Source organism: Diospyros lotus, chromosome 10, assembly GCF_014633365.1.
Source record: "Diospyros lotus cultivar Yz01 chromosome 10, ASM1463336v1, whole genome shotgun sequence".
NCBI classification, from domain to species: domain Eukaryota; kingdom Viridiplantae; phylum Streptophyta; class Magnoliopsida; order Ericales; family Ebenaceae; genus Diospyros; species Diospyros lotus.
Window position 1 is genome coordinate 20,444,588 of NC_068347.1, and position 26,482 is coordinate 20,471,069.

General features: G+C 38.1%; 1 protein-coding gene across 1 annotated transcript; it reads left to right on the top strand.

Annotated features, from left to right (window-relative positions):
• The first annotated feature begins 723 nt into the window (after positions 1 to 723).
• On the top strand, positions 724 to 24,482 carry LOC127811627 (universal stress protein PHOS32-like). Its single transcript, XM_052351652.1, has 2 exons — positions 724 to 1,592; positions 24,436 to 24,482. Exons 1-2 carry the CDS (start codon positions 884 to 886, stop codon positions 24,441 to 24,443), a joined length of 717 nt encoding a protein of 238 aa, XP_052207612.1. The 5' UTR covers positions 724 to 883; the 3' UTR covers positions 24,444 to 24,482.
• The last annotated feature ends 2,000 nt before the right edge of the window (positions 24,483 to 26,482 follow it).

Here is a 26,482-nt window from a genome sequence, read left to right on the forward strand (position 1 = left end):
ATTAGTGGGCGAGTTACAAAATGATACTAAATATGGATGAAGTTATTTTAGTTTAAGTATCACTAAATATCAATTTGTACCTTCTATATCAACCCCTAAAATAACACTCCCAAATCTGATTTCTTTTTTTTTTTGGGATCTTTAGGTAGTTCAATTTTCTATTTTATTTCTCATAACTTACCTCTTGTTGTCTCCTAACAAAAACAGAAGTCAAAATCCCAAAACCTGTCACCGCCCCAAAATTGTGCAAAAATACAAATGTTATGTACGTTTTTGTTAATTGCTTAATTATGAAATATTGTCATTTTTTTAAAGTTTATATTAATTATTATTTTATTTAGGTTCTCTAAACCATTATTTATTTTCAATTAAAAAATTATCACTATCCAAATTTTTTATTCTAAAGATGTTCCTTACAGCTTTTTTGGGTTATAATAATAAATTTAAAATTTATACAAAAAATTAAGGCGACTTTATTTTCATTTCAACTGTGAGACAGTGGTCTATAATTTTAATTTTATAAAATTAAATAATATATACATAAAGCTATAAAAAATTTCAAAATCTCTGGTGCGAGTTGATGTGGGCTATAATTGGAATTATGGATCAGCCCAGCGGCGAGGTTAGAGATGGGCTTGATTAACAGTTTACACTTCGGCCCAACCCACGAATACCTTGGCCCATTTGCTCCGAAAGGGAATATGCCAAACCCATGCGCTGGGTTGTCGCCAGTCGCCGCCAAAGAGAATCGAAGTCCTCGTTTTCGCAGTCCCATAGACCATCGGAGAGAATTATCAATTACGACAGCTACGCAAAATCCTCAACACAGCACAGTCAACGATCCCGACGGTGAACAGGAAACCCTTAATTCTCGCTCGCCGCTATGCAGCCGCAGCAAAACCCGCCGGAAACTGACCTCCCGCCTCTCGCCGCCATCAAAGTCAAGTCCTCTCCCCCTCGCTTCACGCCTTCCACCCCCACCGCTGGCGCCACCCCCACCGCCGCCGCCCAGCGCCGGATCGGAATTGCCGTCGACCTCAGCGACGAGAGTGCATTCGCCGTCAAATGGGCGGTCCACCACTATCTCCGCCCCGGGGACGCCGTGATCCTCGTCCACGTCCGTCCTACCTCTGTCCTCTACGGCGCTGACTGGGGCTCCGTCGATCTCTCCATCGTCGACGACACTGACGAGGAGTCTCAGCAGAAGCTCGAGGACGATTTTGATACCTTCACCACCACCAAGGCCTCGGACGTCGCGCAGCCGCTAGTCGAGGCTCAGATTCCGTTCAAGATTCATATCGTGAAGGACCACGACATGAAGGAGAGGCTGTGCTTGGAGGTCGAGAGGCTAGGGTTGAGTGCAGTGATTATGGGGAGCCGAGGGTTTGGTGCCACGAAGCGAGGGAACAACGGTCGCCTCGGCAGCGTGAGCGATTACTGCGTCCGCCACTGCGTTTGTCCTGTGGTGGTCGTGAGATATCCTGATGAGAAAGATGGTGGAAATGGTGGTGCTGAGCCTGTAGTTTCTGTGGCATCTGCAGCGGAGGATGAGGAGGAGCCCGAGTACCATGATGCGACGGATGACCGGAAAGGTTTAAGTTTCCCTTCTTTCTAGATTTGATTGAACTTGCTCGTTATGTGTGTGGCTCTGTTCTGTTTATTGCTCACTTTGAACGCTATAATTGCTAATTGAGATTGGTACTTATGCAATGTGTTATCTCAACAGTACATTGAAACAGATTGTATGGTCTTGCCTATTCAGGACTTTCTAATACATCATATAAGATTTTACTGGAATAGTGATTGATGATAGATACCACATAATCAACTTAAGAATATAGTTATGAATTGTCACATAAGTGGTTTGTGACGGTATTCATGAATTTTCTATATTGATTAGTAAGAAACTTTATATTAATTGTTGCTTAAACTGACACATAGAAATCAAACAAGCTAGAGGGGAAGAAATTCTTTGAATGGTTCAAAGTTGGCTGGGTTTAGTATTAATGAAGACTAGTGCAAATGGTACACATTTTCTACCTGTAGCTTGTTGTTTTCATAATGTCTAGAATTTGAATTTGCAGTTAAGAAACACACCTCATTTTTACCTGATCAGAATCATAGTTGTCCATTTTGCAGTTGACAGCTTATCGTTTTTCTTATTAATGTGGAATGTACCAATACTGGCAATTTTTGACGTGCAGTTTTGATTTTATCTTTATATCTACTTTGTTTTTGAAACATATATATATTTATAAAATTAACCTACTTAAAATAATACTATTTATTTTTACTATTGTTACAATATTAAATTATTTTATAATGATTTAAGAATACTATTTCTCTTTTGCTTGATTTAACAATGCTATTGAATTTTGGGAAGGTCACAAGTTCAAGCGGTAATAACAACCTATTTGCAAAGTAAGGATAAGGTTGCATACAGGAACAACCTTCCTCGACTCTCATGTATTAGGGGTGCCCTTTTGATTGAACATATGCTTTTTGATTATATGATTTAAATGTTGAAGCGTTAATTATTCATTTCCAGAATATGAATACAGATATTTTGAATGCCTTTCTTTGTACTCATTAATTAATCTTGATCCACTTTAGCTTATGATTTAGAGGTTTTTATTAAAATCTGGCCCTTTCTTAACATTGGTAAAGAAATTTTAATATTTTCAACTATTAAAAATTAAATTTAAAAGATTAATTTTGTCAAAAATAAAGCATACACACACATACATATAATAGAGATAATAATATTAAACATTTGTGAAATTTTTAGTTGACATGTTCTAAATCTAATTTTAAAAAATCATAAAAATATCTGGTACAAATATGTTCAATCTCAAAAATTTCATCAAGCATATATCTTCTCAAAATTTTCATTGGCTGATGCAAACTAGTGTGCAAATTGGTACATAATATACTTAAGTTTGTACCCTTTTTTCTATTACTAATCTACCATACTATAAAGTATAAACTGAAGCAAGTCTTAGAAAGATTAAAGACTTGAATAATTTGATTAAACTCACGAGAGGTGTTTATATACAGCTTAGGATCCTATTCTTCCTCCTAGAAAATAGGAGAAGATTTAGAATATCTATCTCCTAAAAAATAGGAAAGCTATCTCCTAAAACTTAGGAATTAAATCTAGCTTTGCAACAAGATTTACACTATATAAATTTAAAATTATTTACTCTAATTTATCTATATCTACTAGATTCCTTCTTTAGCTGAAAGTCTTCTTGTCTTCGATTTCTTAATTCTGTCCAACACTTCCCCTCAAGTTGGTAAATAGATGCACGTCATTCTCAGCTTGCCAATTAATTCTTCAATGCTCGGTCTTGCAACAACCTTTGTGAGAACATCAGGTATCTGGTTTTTTGTAGGAATATAGAACAAATTGATCCCTTCTTCTATCTCTCTCTTTATGAAACTTCGGTCTATTCTCACGTGCTTCATTCAGTCATGCTGTACTGGATTCTTTACAAATGCTGATAGCTGATTTGCTATCACTATAAACCTTGGTTGGTTGAGTTAAGGGTATCCCTAAATCTCCCATCAATCTTTTCAACCAAATTATTTCACAAATTCCACGGGCTATGGCTCTGAATTCAGCTTCAGCACTATTGCGAGCCACCACTGATTGTTTTCTGCTTTTCCACGTCACCACATTCCCCCATAGCTTAGTACAATAGCCTGAGGTTGACCTACTATCCTCACGAGATCCTGCCTAGTCAGCACCCACAAAGCCTTCTATCCCTCTTTCATTGGTCTTTCGGAATAATAGGCTTTTTCTAGGTGTTCATTTTAAATACCTAAGAACATGAAACATTACTTGTAAATGTTTTTGAGTAGGAGAGTGCATATACTGACTTACCACACTGACTGCATAGGCTATGTTGGGTCTTGTTAGTGACAAATATATGAGCCTTCCAACCAATCGTTGGTACCTTTCCTTGTCTATCGGAATATCCTTTCCTTCCTCATCATTTTTCCAGCCCTTCTCCAAGGGAGTTCCAGCTGGCCTGCATCCCATCATACCTATATCCTTCAGTAAATCTAAAGTATACTTTCGTTGTGAGATGAAAAGACTTTCCTTGCTCCTAGCAACCTCCATTCCTAGGAAATACCTCATGATTCCTAGATCTTTTACCTCAAATTCTGCCCTTAATTGCTGTTTTAAGCTCTCAATTTCTTGCAAAACATCTCCTATCACAATAATATCATCAACATACACAATTAATATAACTTTCTTTCCTCTTGCCGTGTGTTTTATAAACAAGGTATGATTAGCTTGCCCTTGCTTATATCCTACCAGGTTTAGAGTCATACTAAACTTCTTGAACCATGCTCGTGGGGATTGTTTAAGTCCATATAAAGATTTCTTCAGCTTGCACATTGTATCATAACCAGCACCTTGTTCAAAATCAAGAGGCATCTTCATGTAAATATCCTCATCCAACTCACCATTTAAAAAAATATTTTTAATGTCAAATTGAAACAGGGACCAGTCCAAATTAACAGCAAGAGAGATTAGTACCCGAATAGAATTAAGCTTTGCCACTAGAGCAAAGGTTTCTTCATAGTTAATCCCATAGGTTTGTGTGAAACCTTGGGCTACCAGCCTGGCCTTGTATCGTTCCACACTTCCATCAGCATTGTGTTTCACTGAAAAAACCCATCTGCATCCTACTATTTTCTGGTTAGCAGGTAATGTAACAACGTCCGAAGTATTGTTTTTTATAAGAGCATTCTTTTCCTCCATAACAACATTCTTCCATTTAGGATCACTCATAGCTTCTTGAACATTTTTTGGTACTCGGATGCTGTCAATTTGTGCCACAAAACCTTTGAACTGGGGAGACAATTTAGAATAAGACAGATGATTAATCATGGGGTACTTTACACATGATCTTACCCCCTTCCTTAGAGCAATTGACATATCCCAATCAAGATCATCTTGGCCACTGGCAAGCTGGTCACTGCGCGGCTGGTCAATTTCTGTCTCATCCCTTTGTAAGTTGTCCTCTGATGAACCAGTTTGTTGACCATCTTCTGGAAGTGATGATTGGCAATGTTTAGGCTGAGGACATCTTGAGTACACCAATAAAGGATTATCAGCCCTTAAGCTAGGCGGTGGATTATCAGCATCAGAATAGGACATCGGTTTAGGAAAGATGGCTGCATTCGGCATAGGTGATGACTGAGATTGTTCTGCTAGTATGTTCTTAGGTGGTAATTCTCCCCCTTGAGAGCATACTGACAGCAGATGATCAATGGAGAGTAAGTGGGAAGGAGAGGGCTGATTGACAGTAGGAATACCAGATGATTGGTAAAAGGAGAGATCTTCATAAAATGTAGCATCGGTGGTCACAAAGGTCTTCTGAGTGTTAGGACAATAACACTTATAACCTTTTTGGGAAGGAGAATACCTAATAAAAATGCATTTGATGGCCTTTGGGTCAAGTTTGGTACGGGAAGGACTGTGGTTGTGCATGTACACAACACAGCCAAAGATCTTAGGAGAAATAGAATTAGGGAACACAATATTTGAGAAGTACTGACAAAGAAGATCAAGAGGAGTTTTAAAACCCAAGGGTTTGGAGGGGAGGCGGTTAATTAAATAAGCTGCTATAAGCACAGCTTCTCCCTAGTAAAAATAGGGAACATTTGTAGTAAACATCATTGCTCGGGCCACCTCTAAGATGTGCCTATTTTTTCTTTCTGCAATGCCATTTTGTTGTGGCGTATAAGGGCATGAACTTTGATGATAAATACCATGTTTTGAGAGATAGTTTGGAAGGTCATGAGAGAAATATTCTTGACCATTATTGGTTCGAAGGATATGAATGGAGGTTTGAAACATATTCAAGATCAGTTTATGAAATTTCTTGAAGATAAAATTGACTTTTGATTTTTTTTGCATTAGGTAGACCCAACAAGCCCTAGTGTGATCATCAATGAACGTAATAAACCATCGAGAAATGGAAATATTTAGGTGTTTAGATGGTCCCCAAATATCGCTGTGAATTAAATGAAAAGGAGTAGATGGCTTATAAGATTGAATAGGATGGGAGGCTCGGGTTTGTTTAGCAAGAGTACACTGCTCACATGCAAAATTCTGATTTTTATTGATGAAAAACTGAGGGTACAAAAACTGTAAGTAGGGAAAACTTGGATGTCCTAATCTTTTATGCCATAAAAGAATTTTGGCATTAGTAGTGGCTGTTAAACCAGCCTTATTTGCTACAGAAATTGAGGTATCCTCTATGAAGTAGTATAAGCCGTCTCTTGTCCTAGCATTGCCATTCATTCTCCCCGAGGTTTGGTCCTGAAACAAGTAATATGAAGGGAAGAAAGTGACATAACAATTCATATCTCGGGTAATCTCATGGACTGATAATAAATTGCATTGTAAACCAGGCACATGCAGGACTGATTTCAATTTTAGTCCAGAAATACAAATAGTCCCAAACCCCATAACAGGAGAAGTAGTTCCATTGGCTATAGAGATCTCAATAGAGGTAGTACATGGTATATATTCTGTCATGTAAGAAGCTGAACTAGCCATATGATCGGATGCACCGGTGTCTACTATCCAAACATTCTTAGGAAGCCTTTTTGAAACTAAAGAGTAGGAAAAATTACCTTGAATTGCAGTAGATGCCTTAGGAGGGCTGAGGATGTTGTACCTTGGTTAAAGAGCCTATACAAGGCTTGAATCTGATCCTCGGTCAGATTTAAATTGGTATTTTTTCTAGCTTCTGTTGGGACTTCTGCTACATAAGTTGATCGTGCAGATTCCTTCTTATTTCGTGGTTTCCAGTTGGCTGGTTTGCCATAGAGTTTCCAGCAAGTCTCCTTGGTATGGTAAGGCTTCTTGCAGTGGTCACACCATTGTTTGTCCCTTCCTGGATTCTTTGGTAGAGATTCCTCTCGTGTAAATGTAGCAAGAGCTGAGTTTTGGTTGGTCATAGCAACTTCACTTTGCTAATTTAACATCACCCTGCGCCTGTTCTCTTCCTTTCTTACTTTCGAAAAAGTCTCCTTGAGGGAGGGCAAGGGCTTTGTCCCCAATATTCTTCCTCTAACTTCATCCAACTCTGGATTCAACCCATGGAGAAAATCAAACACCCTATCCTTTTCAATCATTTTATTGTATAGATCACTATCTTTTGAACACTTCAAATTAACAGTGTAGAAAAGATCTATCTCATTCCATAGCTCAATCAGAAGATTAAAATAATCGATAACAGTTAAAATACCTTGGCGAGTTGTTCTGATGGTAGATCGGATCTCAAAGCATTGGGATGAATTCTCCAAGTCCGAGTACATCTCTTGGACCGAATCCCACACCTCTTTTGCAGTTTTATAAAATAGATAAGCCCTACCAATCTTAGGCTCCATTGAGTTTATTAACCAGGCATTTTATGGTGGAATTTTCAGCCTCCCAAACACCATGTGTAGCTGCTGTTGTTGATGGAGAAGGAATAGACCCAGTTAAGTGGTTAAGATTTTCCTTTCCCTTTGATAACCAACATCACAGATTGAGACCACTTACTCCCATTTAGTTTATGGTGAGTGATTTGTAGTGGATGGTGATCAATCGGACTGTTGGAATAACTCGCTGCAGAAGGAAGATGAGGAAGAACACTCGGAGAGCTTGTGGCCGATGCCTCAGTTAGAGTAGGATTCTGATGATGATTTGCCATGTTCTCGATTGCAGCTAATGAAATGCTGGTTATAGAAAATCGGAACAATGCTTTGATACCATGAAGCAAGTCTTAGAAAGATTAAAGACTTGAATAATTTGATTAAACTCACGAGAGGTGTTTATATACAGCTTAGGATCCTATTCTTCCTCCTAGAAAATAGGAGAAGATTTAGAATATCTATCTCGTAAAAAATAGGAAAGCTATCTCCTAAAACTTAGGAATTAAATCTAGCTTTGCAACAAGATTTACACTATATAAATTTAACATTATCTACTCTAATTTATCTATATCTACTAGACTCCTTCTTTAGCTGAAAGTCTTCTTGTCTTCGGCTTCTTAATTCCGTCCAACATAAACATTAGCCAATAATAGTTTGTATGATACAGCATTCATAATTATAACCAGAACATCTATTAGAGTTGTAATTGGACCAGTTTTTATTAAAGTCCATACAAGCCAATTCTTTTATGATAGAAATAGGGGTTCCACCTCTAAGAGTCTGTCTGACGTTATTAAGCTTGAAAAATATCCTTAATATGTTTAAATACATTGCTGTATGCTTGACTTTGATTTGTACATGGGCAGTAGACCCAGTGTAGTCAAAGCTTGCTAGGTGCTTCGTGCTTGGGCTCCTAGAGGAACCACGAAAATGCCTTGTCTCCTCCAGGTGAGGTGACTTCAATCAGGTGGTGCCTAGACAAGAGCCTCAGATAACGTGACAGGTATTGAAGGCACTCACCTAGGTGTAAAAAAGAAAAAGAAGAATTGAGACAAAATCAAAAGAGGCACACAAAAAGCACTTACAAGTCAAAAACAAAGAGTCAAATAGAAGCAAAATAGGGAAGAAAAGAGAAATATCACCATTGAGTCGTTGCTATTGTTCTTTGTTCAGGCTATTGCTATAAGCTGCCTTCTAAATTTCTCTCCCTTCTCAATTTCTCTCCTCTTTGTAGTTGGAAAGGTCACCGTGACATATATCCCAAAGTTCTTTGTTTGAACATAATTAAAAAAAAAATTATCTTTGAGATTTTTCCAGACTTCTTATATACATTGTTTGGTTATCTTTTTTATTTATATATTTTTGTTAATTTTTTGTCAGATTCTAGAATTTGATATGGAACTCTCACCAAATCGGTTATAGGGATTGCATCACCATTGGCTTTTGTTATCTTGTTGGAACTGCTCATTGGTTTATAGGATTCAAACACATTTAAATCATAGGTCATATAGTTAGTAGCTTCTGAGTCTAGAATCTATAAATTATTCCTAATAGTATGTGAGGCAGTAAGGGATTTAGAATGAAAATAAATACTTGCTTGAGCCATGGAGCAAGTGCCATCTTGAATGGTTCTCAAAAAGCTTTTCAGCTTATTGATTTCATCAGCGTTCAGTTGGTCAGCCATGTTAACTGGATCTGCCTTCTTAGTAATGGTTTCTTCCTCCTTAGTTGCATTATAAGCTTGTGCTTGATTCCTAGACTGTATATTCCTCAAACCTCCCATCTTGTTCAGCACTACCTCTTTTCCATGCAACTTAAAATAAGTTTCCTCGGTATGCCTGGGTTTTTTGCGAAAAGAACACCACAAATTTTCCCAATTTTGTGGTCTAGAATTAGAATCATTCCTGCCCTACTGTGACTTGAATCGAGAGCCATCCATCTTATTAGTCACCATTGTAGATGTTGAAGGAATTAAACCCGGTTGAAGCCTTGAGTTATTGATTAGTTTTGTTGTCGCTGTTTAGTAAATAGCTGCTACTTTTAGCTATTATGTGTTATGCTTAAATGGTTATTAGAAAGATGTTTCAGTTGTATAAATAGGTGGTTCTCTTATCATTAATGAGTATTGATCGAGGTATTTTTCAGACAGTTTCTTGATTTGTTCTTTCTCTCTCTCTCTCTTTGTCTGATTTTCATTTTCGTCATTTTCTATTCAAATTACATGGTATCAGAGGCACGACCAACGTCAATGGCTGTTGTTCGTGATTCTAGTGCCTCATCTTTGCCTCGATCAAATTGTTCCTCCGATTCGGAAATTGATTTTCCATCGGTTGCGAAATCTTTAAGTTTCGTTCCGATTAAACTCAACACTGATAATTACTTGTTTTGGAAAGCACAAGTTCTAGCTACTATTCGAGCCTTCGATCTTCTTTTGTTCATGAATGAGTCTTAGACTCCTTCATAGTACATTCTGAATCCAAATTCTAATGCAAAAGGTTCAGATCCAGAAACTTTGAATCCTACACACATGACATGGATTCGTTCTGACCAACTGTTTCTTGGCTGGTTATTCTTGACGATGGACAAGGAAGTTCTCACTTAGGTGATACATTGTGAGACTTCGAAGGAGATATGGTCTTCACTTGAAGCTTTGTATTCGTAGCAGACCGTTGCAAAGTCGTTTCAATTGAAACAACAATTGCGGTCAGTTAAAATAAATTCTCTTTCTGTTAATGATTATATTCTACGAATTAAGACCATTGCACATGCATTAGCTGCAATTGGTGAACTTCTAGGTGACAAGGATTTACTGTTGTCTATCTTGAATGGTCTGGATCATGAATATGACATAGTAGTAAGTTTGATTACTTATCAGATGGATGAGATCAATCTAGAAAAGGTGCAATATCTTCTCCTTATGCATGAACAACGCTTAGCCTCTAAGAATTTAGTTGATTCTTCGTTTGTGAATTTTGATTCTGTTGTTAATGCCAATGTTGCAACCTATGGTTCTAGATCTGGTAATGATTCAATTAATAACAATAGAGGAGGAACTAGAGGAGGAAATATGTCTCGTGGAGGAGGATATGTGAATAAAGGTGGTTGAGGTAGAGGTTGATCTGGTGGCAGGAGAATCTATTGTCAGTTATGTGGCAAACCTGGTCATTTTATGGACAAGTGTTACCACTGCTTTGATAGAAATTTTCAGCGAGGTTCTGGTCAATTTCAAGGCTATAATCAGTTTGGCTGAGGAGGTGGTTTTCAGGTTCAAACAGAACCACATGCATATTTTGCTAGTCCTAGTGAGTCTAATGAAGTTTTTGTGGCTGATCTAGGTTCTACCTCCTCTTACAATTATCTGCCTCAACCAACTGATAACTATTCTCAGTTTTCCTCTCGTGCTGATTCTCCTTGATTTGTTGATTCTGGTGCAACCAATCATATTACCACTAATCTCAACAACTTATCTCTATCATCTCCTTATCAAGGACACTGTTGGTGATGGTAAGGCCTTACATATTTCTCATGTTGGTGTTGTTCATTTGCATACACAAGCTTCTCCTAAATTTGTTCTTTCATTGCCTAATGTTCTACACGTTCCTCATATGAAAAAGAGTCTTCTTAGTGTTTCACAACTTACAAGAGATAATAATGTAGTTGCTGCGTTTAACTCTACTTCTTGTTTGATTAAGGACAAGGACTCCGAGCTGGTGTTACTCCGAGGAACCCTTAGAGATGGTCTTTATCAGTTGGTGTCAACTTTTGACTCTGTTGTCCCAAATCATCTCAAACCATCATTTCTTTTGAGACTTTAGGACTTGCTGCCAAGCATTGTTTCAAGACCTCAGGCATTGTTCCTTTTGTTTCTAATAAAAGTCGATAGAATCTAATTTCTCTAGATCTATCCTTGAGTGTAAATGTAGCTCAAGCAGATTGTGTAGGACAGTAGTGGCATGCCAAATTAGGGCACCCTGCTTATCATGTACTAAAACATGTGTTGAATAAAATTCAAGTTTCTTGCCCAAAGTCTGCTATTTCTTTTTGTGATTCCTATAAGATTGGCAAATCACATCAACTTTTTTTTTTTTCTAGTTGTTCAATTACACTTAAAAACCCTTTGGAATTAGTTTATTCCGATGTTTGGGGTCCAGCACCTGTTACTTTTGTTGAGGGTTATCGCTACTATATTGTCTTTGTTGATGCTTACACACGATACTCATGGCTTTATCCTTTAAAACTGAAATCTGATGCCCTCCAACCAAACCTTTGTAAACTTTCATAAGCTAGCTGAATTACAGTATAACTCAAAGTTGAAAGTCTTACAAATTGACAATGGGGGTGAGTTTAAAGCCTTTTTATCCTATCTTTGTACTTGTGGTATTCAACCTCGTTTCTCATGTCCTTATACACACCAACAAAATGGTGTAGCTGAGAGAAAATATCGTCATATTGCTGAAATGGGATTAACCTTGCTAGCTCATGCTCGAATGACATTATCCTTTTTGGTTGTAGCTTTTCACACAGTTGTTTATCTCATTAATATTCTACCTTCATCCGTTCTTAATTTTTCAAGTCCATTTGAGCAGCTCTATCATAAACGGCCTAATTATTTTGCTCTTCAACCTTTTGGATGCACTTGTTTTCCCTATCTTAGACCTTATAATCAGCATATGTTTGATTTCCATTCTGCTAAGTGTGTTTTCATTGGGTATAGCTATGATCAAGCAAGGTATAAATGCTTACATCTTTCGGGGAGAGTGTATGTTTCAAGGCATGTTCAATTTAACCCCAATGAATATCTCTATCCTAATCTGTTTCAGTTGTTTGGAAATTCAGTATCTATGGCTAACTTTGCCAGGCCTTCTTCAACTGAAGTTTTTCATTATCTTCCCTCTTTTTCTTGAAGTGTTCCTCGGGTACAACAACCCTTAGTTTCTTCCTTATCTGACACTAGTAATGGTAGCTTAGTTAACACTTCTCCAGTGCCTTTGGAGAATCCAGCCGTGCCTCAGCATTCTTCTTCATCCTCTTCTAGACATTGTTCATCGTTTTCTCTATCTCCATCTTTTCCACTTTCTCCATCTTCTTGTGTACCTAAGTATAAACTTCCACCAGCACTTTCAGTTCATCCTATGCTTACTCGATCTCAAGTTAAACTGTCTTTGGCTACTTCTCCTCATGTCCTGTTAACTACCCTAGAACCTAGCTTAGTCCATGATGCTCTCTTAGATCCTCACTGGGCTAAGGCTATGTAGGAGGAATTTTCTGTTTTACAGTCTATTTACACTTGGGACTTGGTTCCCTTCTCATCAGATATGAATCTTATTGGGTGTAAATGGGTGTTTCGTGTCAAGTACAAATCTGATGGGTCTATTCTCAAATACAAAGCTCGTTTGGTGGCTAAGGGTTTCTTACAAACACCCAGTATAGACTATGGAGAGACTTTCAGCCTTGTTGTAAAGGCTCCAACAATAAGAGTTCTCTTTTCTTTAGCTGTAAAATTTGGTTGGGATATACAACAGGTTGATATTAACAATGCCTTCTTGAATGGAGATTTAACCGAAGATGTATATATGGCACAGACGGAAGGTTTTACTGATTCTCAGTTTCCATCTTATGTTTGCAAACTTAAAAAGTCCCTTTATGGACTAAAGCAAGCTCCAAGAGCTTGGTACACCAAGCTATGCCAAGCCTTACAAAGTTAGGGTTTTATTCGATCAGTTTCAGATGCATCCTTGTTTATTAAACGAACTCTTAAGGCTGTGTTATTTCTTTTGGTGTATGTGGACGATATTCTAATCATCGGTTCTGATCCTTCTGCTCTTAAGACTTGCATACATGATTTGGACACCTATTTTGCACTCAAAACCTTAGGTTCGGTTAATTACTTCCTAGGGCTTGAGGCATTTAGGGACAAGACTGGAATGTATCTTACTCAATCTAAGTATACAATTGATTTGTTGCACAAGGTTGATATGCAGGATTGCAAACCATGTGATACACCAATAAATTTGGGGATGTCCTTTACTGATAAAGGTGAGAATTTCTCCAACCCATCACTATATAGAACCATTATCGGTTCACTTCAATACTTGACCTACACTTAGTCGGATATTTCATTTGTGGTGAATAAGCTGAGTCAATTCCTATCTACTCCTAAAATACAACATTGGACAGCCTGTAAACGGTTACTTAGGTATTTGAAAGGTACTATTGGCTTGGGACTATTGTTTATACCTAATATAGCTGATTTAACTTTGATAGTTTACACCGATGCAGACTATGCTGGCTGCAAGGTAACAAGAAAGTCTACAAGTGGTATTCGTGTGTTTCTTGGTTCAAACTTGTTGGTATGGAGCTTAAGAAAGCAGTCAGTTGTTGCTCGCTTAATAGGAGAAGCTGAGTATCGAGCTATGGCACAAGGTGTAACAGAAATTATGTGGTTAAAATCTCTCTTCACTGAGTTGGGGTATTCCTTGTCCCATGTTCCAGTCTTGTGGTGTGGTAACCTAGCAGCTAAGAGCATAGCAGAAAATCCAGTATTTCACTCTCGAACAAAGTATATTGCGATAGATGTTCATTTTGTTCGAGAGAAGGTGGAAAACGGAGATATTGAGATTAGGTATGTTCCTACTTTGTATCAAGTAGCAGATATTTTCACAAAAGAGTTGCCAAGAGACAGATTTTCTTTTCTGTGTAATAAGCTTGGGCTTCAATGGTCTCCTGTTCATGCTCCTATAATAGCAGAACCATGCTCCTATAATAGCAGAACCAAGTTCAAAAGAGGCTAAGCAGTTGAATTCTATTGCTATCAGGAAGTCTACATTGAGGGGGAATGTTGAAGGAATTATAGTCGGTTGAAGCCTTGAGTTACTGATTAGTTTTGTTGTCTTTGCTTAGTAAATAGATGCTACTTTTAGTTGTTATGTGTAATGCTTAAATGGTTATTAGAAAGATGTTTCAGTTGTATAAATAGGTGGTTGTCCTATCATTAATGAGTATTGATCGAGGTTTTTTTCAGACACTCTCTTGATTTTTTCTTCCCTTCTCTCTCTCTATTTCTATCTGTCTGATTTTCATCTTCGTCCTTTTCTATTCAAATTACAGTAGATCCCTCAGGATTGACCTCATTGAGCATAGCTATTTTTCTAAATTCCTCACTAAGAATAATAGAAAACACCTCATTAAGTAGGGGAAGTTTTTCCCTTCCAAGGACCTACACTCTCACTTGGTCATATTTAGCATTAAGATAAGCCAAAAACTCCACAACTCTGTCCCTCTCAAATATAGAAATAAGGGTGACTGCATCCTCACTACATACCATTTTAATATCTTGATAATTATTCAATTCAAGTCAATATCCATTCATCTTATTGTAATATTCAGTCATCTTATTGTAATATTCAGTGACTGTCAAAGATCCTTGCATTGTACTATAATTCTTTGTCTTAATGTCAAAAATTACAAAAGCATCTTGTACCTTAGAGTAAGTATGCTTTATAGTATCTCAAATCTCTTTGGCAGTAGATAAAGACATAATTTTTGCTCACCTTAGGCTACATTAAACTCCAAAGCCAAGACATTATCATAGAGTCCTTGACATCCCATGTAGAAAATCTTGGATCTATGACCTTGGGAACCGGCTCACAGTTAAATGGGCTATCTTTCCTTGCCCCTTCAAAAACGTCCGCACAAGTTGAGCCCGTGTCATGAACATAGGGTTTAGCCTAGGATTGGAATGACAATCGGAAGGAGCTGTTGAATAGAATCAAGAACAGAATGCTGGAGAGGAAGAAATGGACATAAATGGGGAAAGAATGTAGAGAGAAATGAGGGAGAGAAATAGAGAGAAAATGAGGGGGAGATTGTAGAGAATTGTAGAAAGAGAATTAGAAATTCATTTAATCAATTCAAGCATATCCATCTCCTCTTACAATGGGACTTTTTATAGGCATAGCTAGCTCCTTAACTAATTTCTACCAGTACTCATGTGCTCCTACCAAACTAATATAAGCCTGTTATAATATTACCCCTTCATTATATCCCTATCACAATATTACCCTTCTAATCCTACTAGGGACATGTCAATTTCCCCTCCTTGAAATGTTTCTTGTCCCCAAGAAACTTATTATCTCCTAGCTATAGTTTCTTTATCCAATACCCATCTTCACCCATTGGTTTCTTCTGCGCCTTTTCTTGTTCTTATCTTTTATTTCCCTTGTCTCTCACTTCCTCTTTTCTTTTTCCTCAACGATAACATCAATATGATTTGCTGCAACACTAATTTCAGCCATTCGCCTCTTCCTTAGTGCCGTTAAGAATGGTTCCAGATGTGCTGTCAGCCTTACAACCCCATCCTCCAACTCTTCTTGCTGGAATGTTACCTTTGCTTTGTCTTGTGTGCCCGTGCCAATGACATACATGTGAGATGTTCCAAGCCAAGGTGCCCGATGCAATCCTTTGTTCCTTCTCTTTAGATTCCTTATTCTGCTATTTTAGGAGATCAATGGCATCAGGAGTCTCAGCACCAATGGCAGTACTTGAGAAGCTACCAACTGATTGAGTGCCATCCTCCACTTCCTCACTCTCTTTTTCCATGTACTCCTCAGTTCTCTCCACCTTCTTGCTGCCCATTTTACCCCAAGCAGTGTTCGAAAATTCGGCCTAGGCAGCCACCTAGGCGTTAGGCGGCCACTAACCACGGCGAAGAAAGGTTGGTCGGCACCTTAGGCGCCGGGTCCGATTAATCGGGCCACGGCGTCGCCTAGACGGTCGAGGCGGCGCCTAACCGCCTGGGTCGCGTGCGGCTTGGGGCGATCTATTTCCCCCTTCCCTTTCTCTATTTCCTCTTTCCCTTCCTCTCTCTGGTCGTTCATTGTGGGTCGTCTCTCTCTCTCTCTCGCCGCCGATCTCGTCTCTTGATCGTTCGCTGCCGCTGCCGTCGATCTCGTCTCTTGGCCGGTATGTATCCATCTTCCTCTACCTTCGATCTCGTCTTCCTCCTCTATGCATGTTGCTCGCTACACTTGCTGCTTGTTGCAGCAGCAAGCTTGCGTTGCTGCCAACGCAAGCTTGAGCCTAGGCGCAACAAGCTTGCTGCTTGTTGCCAACGCAAGTTTGCTGCTGCAACAAGCAGCAAGCTTGAGTTGTTGCTGCTTGCGGTGGCAGAAAGCTTGCTGTTATCTATAATACATTAATACCAGTTCATTAGATAGTTCATTAGGAAAAAAAAAAAACAACCATAACAACCATTTTTCCTAGTCGCCACCTAAGCCCCGCCTAGGCGCCCGACTAGCGCCTAGCGCGTTTTTGATACTTCTGCAATAGGAGGCATAGGATCCTTTCCCAAAATCTGCACTCTTGGTCATACTCTAGGTTAAGACTAGCAAGAAAATTAAGGATTCGATCTCTCTCCACAAATGCATGGTGTGTTGTAGTATCTTCAGATCATTGTCATATTTTGGTAATGATCGATCTCAGATCAAATACCTGTAAGTGTATTGTAATAATTAGTCATTTTCATCCCTTCTTGCTTCATGGCAGCAGCCTCGGTCTAAAGCTCATAGAAAATTGCTACATCTTGCTTCATGGAATAGCTTTTGTGGAGTGTTCCCCAAATGTCACGAGCAAAAGATAGAAACATGTAGTTTTTACTTATTTTTGGTGACATGGAGTTCTAAAGCCATGACATAATCTTGGCATCTTCTTCATTTCCATCCCCCAAACCTTGGATTGGTAGAACTAGGATCCTTATTGGTTAGGTGAGACAGTTTTTCACGCCCTTTTAGATAGGTAGAGACTACTTGGGACCATTGGAGATAATTCCTTCCATGGAGTCGATAAGCTAAATTGATTGGATGAAGATCACTATAAGAGCTAGGTGTATGTTCAGTAGATTGAAGATCACTCGAGAAATTAGTGGGTTGATCACCTAATGAAAGATTGAAGGATTTGGGATAACTGCATTAGAAACTGTAGACATGGTAGTGGCAATATCTGCCAAATAGATGTAGCTATGAAGACTGGGAAAAGGGAGAGAGTTGAGGGTAGTCGTTGAATAACAAAGAAGGTTGTAATGACAAAAAAAAAAATCCTAAAAATGGCAACAGGAAAAAAAAATTAAGGTTCAAGAAATGAGGCTTTGATATCATGTAGGAAAAAATGAAACAAGTTGAGAAAATTGTAAATGCTTACTTGATTGATTCTCGAGTAGTAAATGGTATTTATACACAACAACTAGGTTATCTTCTATATTCTAGGAACATATTTGAATATGTTTTGAAGATAAAATACAACAAGAAGAATTTAAAAAATTGCTAAGATATTTTGGATTATTTTGTTGCCTTATTTGTTGCTGTCTTTATCCCTTTACTCTTGGAATTTTTTAATCTCTAAATCACCTCATCACTTTATCATTTCATTTCCTATTTTTTCAAACTCCAAATCACCTTATCATTTTATCTTTTCATCTCCTATTTTTCAAGCCATATTACTTGAGTCCTCCTTTGTGTAAATTGTTATTTTATTTTCAGAATATCTTTGTGATGTTTCCAACGTGAATATTTTCTAAAGCTTTTTTCCCGTGATCATCTTTCATGCCCCTGTCTCCTTATTGTCAGTGAGGGTCATTTTCCTACCCTCCTTTTGAAATCTCACCTCCACCTTGTTGACGTCAAAGCTAATAATGATCACGTTATTCATCCAGTCCACCCCCGAAACCATGTCATAGCCTCCTAGTTTCAACAACCTTAAATTAGCTTCAAACTCCTTTCCATGCATCTCCCAACAAAAGCCAGCACATGCTGATTTACTCATGACCTTGTTGCTATTTGCTACAATCACCGACAAGGGTTGTGTGCCAATGAGTTTGCAATTTAACTTCATGGTTGTGCCCTCATCTAGGAAGCTGTGGGTACTCCCATTGTCAATCAGGATCATCAACATACAGTCCTGCACTTTTCCTTCCACTTTGACTATCTTGCTGTCGGTCAATCCCCATAGGGTGTGGGGAGATTTTTCCATTATCCTCTCCTTCAATTCCATTTGGATCTGCTAGCACCTCCTCTCCTGTTTCCACTTCTTCTTCCCCTTCCAACAAGAGCAATTGCCTCTTGCACTAATCCCCACATCGGAAGCATAGCCTGGCTTGCCTCCTCTCTTCCATAATCCTTCCTCCTCGTGATTGCATAGGAGTGACAGAGGTTGGGACTGCCAAACTCTTGAAGCCCTGGTTGACTTTAATTGCCTCCTTAATGTACCATTTACTCCCTTGCTGCAATGTACTAAAGCTTACCCCTCTTGCTTGTGGCCTCTGCTTCCTCATTAGAGTCTCCACGGATAACTCTTGCAGCTTAGCACTCTCAACTTCTTGTTTAATGGTCCTAGGCTGCAACATCTTTACCATGGACCTTAGTTCTTAACTCAAGCCACTAATGAAGCTTGAGACGAAGTAGGCCTCGGTTAGGTGGGGCTTGAGGTTCAACATGAGTGATTTCAATTTTTCGAATTTGAGTTGGTAGGTCTGCACGATACCCTCTTGATTTGATTTCACAGAAATTACATGTTAGCCTGGATGTTACAGTTTTTGAGCATACTCCCTACTACTCGCTTCAGGGGGAGTCCTTGAGTGAAGCTCAACCCTCAGACACCGACTTTGATGTTGCGATCTTTGAGCCTGCCCCTTATAATGTACCATCTCCTTCTTTGTCCAACGTAGAAGGGATCTTGAACTCAGGGGGAGATGTGGGAAAACAAATAGACAGGGAGCTACTTGTCTACTCAAGGAGACCTAAATCAAAGCCCGATGAGACTCGCATCTGAAGCACCAAAAGAGTTTGAACCGGTGATAGCTCCGACCACTCATGAGCCAAAACCCAATCCTTATCAGGTAAAAAATCTTGATGACTTACCCATGCTCTTAGAAAACAACCTCGTTTATGTATCTCCATCCTATCTCAAAATTTGTATCTTACAATGCCCTTTCTGCCAAGTGTCGTGCTTTTACGTCTAACCTTGACAGATTCCAGATTCCTAAGAATATTCAAGAAGCCTTGGAGATTCCAAAATGGAGAGAAGCAGTGATGGAAGAAATAAGGGCATTAGAAAAAAATGGAACTTGGGAGGTGATGATGTTGCCACGGGGGAAGAAACTAGTGGGCTGTAAGTGGGTGTTCACGGTAAAGTACAAGGCGGATGGCACAGTAGAGCAGTACAAAGCCCGCCTAGTTGCAAAGGGGTTCACTCAAACATATGGTATTGACTACATCGAAACATTTGCACCAGTAGCCAAGCTGAATACTATACGAGTTCTCTTGTCCTTGGCAGCAAACTTGGACTGGCCACTCCATCAGTTTGACATCAAGAATGCTTTTCTGAATGGTGAGCTAGAGGAAGAACTATTCATGACACTCTACCACTAGGATTTTACAAGGAGGGAAAAGAAACTAGAGTATGTAGGTTGAAGAAATCTCTATATGGGCTCAAGCAATCACCAAGAGCGTGGTTTGGTAGATTTGCGAAAGTAATTAAGAATCAAGGATATCAATAGGGGCAGTCAAATCATACTATGTTCTTCAAACTATCCAATGATGGAAGGAAAACCATTTTGACTGTGTATGTCGATGACATCATACTCACTGGAGATAACATAGGAGAGGTGGAGAGGTTGAAGAAGGTCTTAGCCACAGAGTTTGAGGCAAAAAACCTAGGTCAAATGCGATATTTTCTGGGAATGGAAGTCACTAGATCAAAAAAGGGAATTAGTGTCTCAAAGAAAATACGTTCTTGTCCTTTTGAGTGAGACTGGTATGCTTGGTTGCAAGCCAAGCAATACCCTGATTGAGGCTGGGAAAAGCATGGAAGACATTGGAAAACCTGTGGATAGAGAAAGAGATTGATCTACCTATCTCATACTAGACTTGACATTGCTTTTGCTATAAGTGTTGTCAGTCAGCATATGCATTCACCAAAGGAGAGTCACCTAGAAGCAGTGTATAAGATTCTTAGATATCTGAAAGACTCACCAGGGCGAGATCTATTCTTTAAGAAAGGAGACAGTAAGAAGATAGAGATCTATACAGATGCAGATTGGGCAGGCTCAGCAGAAGACAAAAGATCTACTACCAGCTACTGTACCTACGTTTGGGGAAATCTAGTAACATGGAGAAGTAAGAAATAGAATGTGGTAGCCAGAAGTAGTGTTGAAGCTGAATTCAGAGTTGTCGCACAAGGGATGTGTGAAGGGTTATGGTTACAAAAGCTTTTGGAGGAACTACATATCATAGTAGAGTTCCCCATCAAACTCTACTGCAACAACAAAGCTGCTATCAGTATTTTCCATAATCCTGTTCAGTACGACAGGACTAAACATATAGAAGTTGATAGACATTTTATAAAGGAGAAAATTGAGAAATGGACAATCTGTATGACCTATATTCCTACTAGAGAACAATTGGCAAATATATTCACTAAGGGGTTACAGAAATCTAGCCTTGAAGAGTTTATCTGTAAGTTGGACATGATCAACATCTATGATCCAATTTGAGGGGGAGTGTTGAAATCCTGAATGATTTGAAGAGGATTTGGAGGAGATTGTGGTAAGAGATTGAGATTGAGGTCACAATATTTGGAAGGTTTAGGCTGATTTTTTTGGGGCTGATTACTTGGGTTTAATTTTATGTTTCCATTTTTGTTCTCTATGTACATGTTAAATAGGGACCAAGTATGTGAAGGATTGTAAGACTAATTGAATAAAAGTCTGATTCAATTTCTCATCGTCTTCACCTTTTCATGCAAGAAACCTTGTGAATAATGTGGATCTGAATGTTGATTTTAATGTAGTTGGGACAGACGCTATTTCTTCCAGAAACTTTTAGAACTCTTATTGGTCCTTTGGTCTGAAGCTCTTAGATGCATTCCATCTTGTTACTGAAGAAGTTCTCTTAGAACATAAACCAATACCTTCAGTGTTGTGAGTGTTCATTTTTTCTCTTGCAGTAAATTGAGAATGAGCATGTTTGTCAAGTTTTGAGCTTAATTTGTGAAGCATCAACGAGAAAAATTACCCATGTACCTACAAAACACTAACATCCTGGTGATTACAGAAGTTATAAAACAAGATTCAATTTTGTTTCTAAACCAATTTTAAGCATATGTCAGTTTCAAAGTTCTTTTCTGAAATTATTTCTTCAATTTTTTCTTTTAAGAGGGAAAATAAATCTAATATGGGAATTGAAATCTAAGGGAGTGGGATTTTAGACTCATAACATACATATAATAAAATGATGGTTATGGTCTGGGAAATGTTCTTTTTGCATCATTAGTTTGACGAAAAAAATAATCTATATTTATGCTATTTGTTTGACCTCTTAAAAGAAAATTACTTTAAACAGTAATCTATATAAAGACTGTCTACATTTTGAAACATTTGAAGAACCGCGCATGCTATGCCATTTTACTTATTCAGTACATTGTCCATGTTTGGGCCAATGTATGGCTAGCCCAAGTGGTAAAACATCATGGAGATGTTAAACCTTGAGTTTTTGGTGCTTCTTCTAGGTTATTCAGTAACAACATACCAAGTGGTCCAAGCCTTTACCCTTCTTTGGAGGATTATTTATATGAATTCTAGCTTTCCATTCATTTTTATCCATTGCGTTAATATGTTGTAAGACCCACATACTTAATATCAAACCTAAATTCTTCCATCAAGTTTTCTTTATTTATTTATTTTTTATTTTGGGTCATCTTCTATCTCTTTTAGTAACTACTTGTTCCAGTCCTCCAACTCTCCTTCCAGGAGCTTCTATTGGTCCTCTTCTTACATGAACAATGTTGTGTGTCTCACCTCTGATCTTCAGGAGGAGCTACTTTGACAGGATTGCAGATAACCTCATTTCTAGAAATAGATACAAGTTAGGAAATTTAATGGGGATATTTCCATTGGAGGCTGGTAGCATTTTGACATTTTGAGCTTCTGTTATTGTTGGTTGGCAATGGATAAAAGAAGTATGAATCCGGTTGTTGGGGTGTGTATTTTTGAATCTTTAGTGATTCCAATTTGTGAATGCCTGAGGCATCATAGCTGTCTCAGTGCAGACACTACGAATAGAAACCAGTTTTAGGAATGTTATGTTTCAAAAAGAAAAAGGACTCTTGGGAATGTTCCTACTTACCCCTTGGATGTTCAGATGATTTGGAAGGAAATCTCAAAATTTTGAACCCTTGGCCAAAATGCTTTCAAATTTCCCAATTTACATGGTGGATGATCATTCACGATGAAGAATATACTTATTACAGGAAATGAAATTAATACTAAAGAAAATTTCTGTAAGATGTTGGCTGCTTTTGTTTTAGGGTATTGGAAAAAGAGTTTTTAGCACAATTGCTTTTCTTGAAAATCGTGTTGTGAAATAATCTTTATACTCTAGGTATAGCATGGTGTTTGTAAGAATTTTTTTTATAAGTGGTCATCCTATTCAGAAGTTCAGAACAACAGTAGTTTCAAATGGTGATTTTTTTTTTTTTTTTGGGGGGGGGGGGGGGGGGGGAGATTGTATTCATGGTTAGAACAGTGTAGTCAATGACAAGTGCCTGGCTTGCCTAGGAGCTTTAGGTGACAAAAGGCGCTGGGGAAGCACCTTGCCTACTGCTAGGGGGCCACCTCTGCTGAGGTGTCAAGCACCACAAGCACTTGCCTAGGCTGTAATGAATCAAAATCAAAAGAAAAATTGATGGAAAGTGAAGGGCCGTCTGCAGAAGGCATGCAAAAGGTCTCTCAATGTAATAGAAAGAGTAAAAAGAAAAGGAAAATTAAAAAACAAAAGAAGAAAAGCAAATGCACCTGGCTTCTCTGTTGTCTGCCTAACTGATCTAAACTGACAGTCTGAGTTCCTCCATTTTTGTTGATTTTCAGTAGCTTTAATCAAAGAATTACACATAGATTTGAGGGAGGTGACTTCAAGAGCTGTAGCCAGATGTTAGACTAAGGCATCACACATCAGGAACTCACAGTGAAGGCCCGTTGGGGATCCTTCTGGTGACTGTTCACCATCGGTAGTCCTCTTTGGTGTGCCAAATTGATGGACTGACTGGGCAAATGTCCAATCTGTCCATGCTTTGGTTTTAATAATCACCAAGGGCAGATTGGGCATTTGTGCAGTCAGCCCACCTGTTTGGTCCAGCAAAGAGTACAAAATCATTATTCTTGGAGTTAAAGCCTACATATTTCATAGCTTATTAGTTAAGAATCAATACATCAATCATCACTTACAACAGATTGTTCCACTAATCCATCAATTAAAATGTAATTACAATGTTTTGTGTGCTTGAAGCGTTCAGCATCCTTGCATCCATATGGGTGTTGGCATAGACACAACATAGATGTGGCGGTGCCTTTGAAAGTGTCCCTTTTTCTTAGCTGATCTATTTTTGTCTGGATGACAAATAAAGAACATGCATGAGAGCATTCTACTTGTAGGTTGAAGGTAATTGCAGCTGATGGATAATTGATGCTGGACGTGCAGATTACTATTATTTTTTGTGGTTTGCTTTTCCTTATTAGTTTAATGACCGTTTCTAAATGGTTACCGATTTGGCAACTGAATTCTGAAATGGAAGGTTGCTTGGTTGTCCTGGCTTGGAGAGCCCTCATTAGCAATCTTCACCTAAGGTTCTGAGGGATAAGGGTTCTTTTTTAGTACATATATTTGATGGAGCTTTCTAATGCCAACTGATGTTGAATTAATTTTATGTATTTATTATGCATAATCTATTTATTCAGACATATTGCTTTCTTATGTAGGTTTTTCTAGATTTTATTCTCCTTAGTTTGAGAACATAGTTTTGAGGTTTCTTTGGTAGGTTGATATGTTGTGCCTTCCCAGTGAGGGACGGAACTTTAAGTCTTTCCAATATCAATACCACCATGCACCTGATTGCAAATTTGAAGGGATAAAAGTTTAACTAATATTGTCTGCTGCGTTGTAATGACAGATACTTAGCTCGAACTCAGGGCCAGTGCTGTACTGCCTTAATTGCAGGTTTTATTCCTTGTCCGTATTTTTTGTTTACCACAAGTATTTGATCGTAGAAATTTTCTTTCATGTCTTTGCTTGGCTAGAAATTTACTTTTCTGGTGGCTTTTTCACTCTTTCATCCCTTCTGGTTGATTACTTCAATAATTAAGACATACACACACTCATTCCTCTGCACATACACATTAAACTTATTGTGTATGCACTTGCATAGCACATAGCGTTCCATCTTTGTTTGTCTTTATTTATAATATTCTAGCCAAGTTGCAGTTGTATATGATATTTCTTTATCTGGTATTTCTTCTGGCCTTTTATTTATTTAATTTTTTTTTTCTGTGCTGTAGAAAGAAGGCGCTCCAAGTCGCAGTCTTAAGCAGATATCTCTCTGAGAGTTAATTAAAAATGATGATATTGATGGTGGAGTATGACTTGTAAATGAACAGTGGTTGTTCAAGCTCATCTCTCCTCCCCCAACTAATTCACTCTTTTACTTGAAACTAAAATGATGTTGTATGGTTTGATGAGTTCTTGCTGTGTGTGTTTTAGGATTACAAGAAAGCTTATATGCGTCTGCACTTTCAGTTGTATAATATTCTGCTTTTGCACCCGTAAAATGCCTCTGGCGGTGGTTGTCATCCATGATGATTTCGCAATGGTAGTGATGTTTCCCCTCTATCTGTTAATGAAGGCGGCTTTGTCACTTAGGCAAGTTTGCATCCAAAAAGGAGTCATATGCATGGCTTCTGTAGAAATTGGGGTTTGCCAATTTCAACATAGTAGTAGTTCTCTCAAGAGTGTCTCTCACTAGGAAAGGTTTGAGCGTATTATTGTGTTCTGGGTAGAGGTGCCCAGATTGCTGGTGGATTTAAAATGTATATCCCTTGTATTAACTCTTTATCATTAGGCCTGTGGAGATACCTGCACAAATTGAGAACCCGAAATGAACTTGGAGAGCTGTGTGGTCATATTCAGTTCGGTTTCAGTTAATAGTGTTGAGAAATCTTCCGTGCTGAACTATATATATATATATAATTGAAATAATGCGGTGCCCTGCTATTCGCAGTGTCTAATACAATAGCTATACTTTACTAGGAAAAATTACACGAGGTTCCCCGACGATTGGGATAATTTCAAAAATTACTCTTGATTTTTGAAAAAATGCAATAAGTATATCTGATATTTTATATTATAAGTTTTCTGCTGTCCTTAATTAACCTCGTTAAACATTGTAAATGATCAAATTATTTATATATATATATATAACACTTTTTTCTCCCTATTCTCCTCTCCATCGTTTTCTTCTCTCTTTTTTCATGCTACCTTTATTGCCGATCTCTCTTCACTTCCCTTCATAGCTGGCTGCCACCGGCCTACCTTCATTGTCGCTGGCTAAGGCTAAGGTTTTTCTTTCCAATTTCTCTCTCTCTCTCTCTCTCTTAAACTTGACAACATAAATTTGGATTCTATTGAACTTATATTATTTTTCTTCTTCGGCCCTTCTCTTTGTTATGAGTTTGTTAGAATCCAGATTTGGGTTTATTTGAACTCAAAATATTCTTCTTTTTTCTTTTCCCCTTTCTTTGTTTTAGGTTTAATGAAAATCTAGATCTAGGTTGTGTCGAACTTATAGTTTTCTTTTTTTTTCTTGTTCTCTATATAAAATTTAAATGGGTGTTAGATTTTTCTTTTCTTTTTGTTCTTCTTGCTAGTGGTGAACTTATCTAATTTTATTACAATTTGTTACGATAAATTTAGATGGATTCAATGCATGTTTGATAAAACTCATTCGGCTAATTGGGTTTTGTGCTAGTGTTGATTTTTTATTTTTGTTTTTTTATCAGTAAATGAATATGTATTGATAAAAAATGAACTGTACAAATACATTGGACAATCCTAGGTGAACAAAAAAAAAAAAAGGCAAATTACATATCCGCATTTGGTAAATTAGGAATAATCAAAACATGGGGATATAAAGAAAAAAGAATTATGTATACGTGTTTTGATCT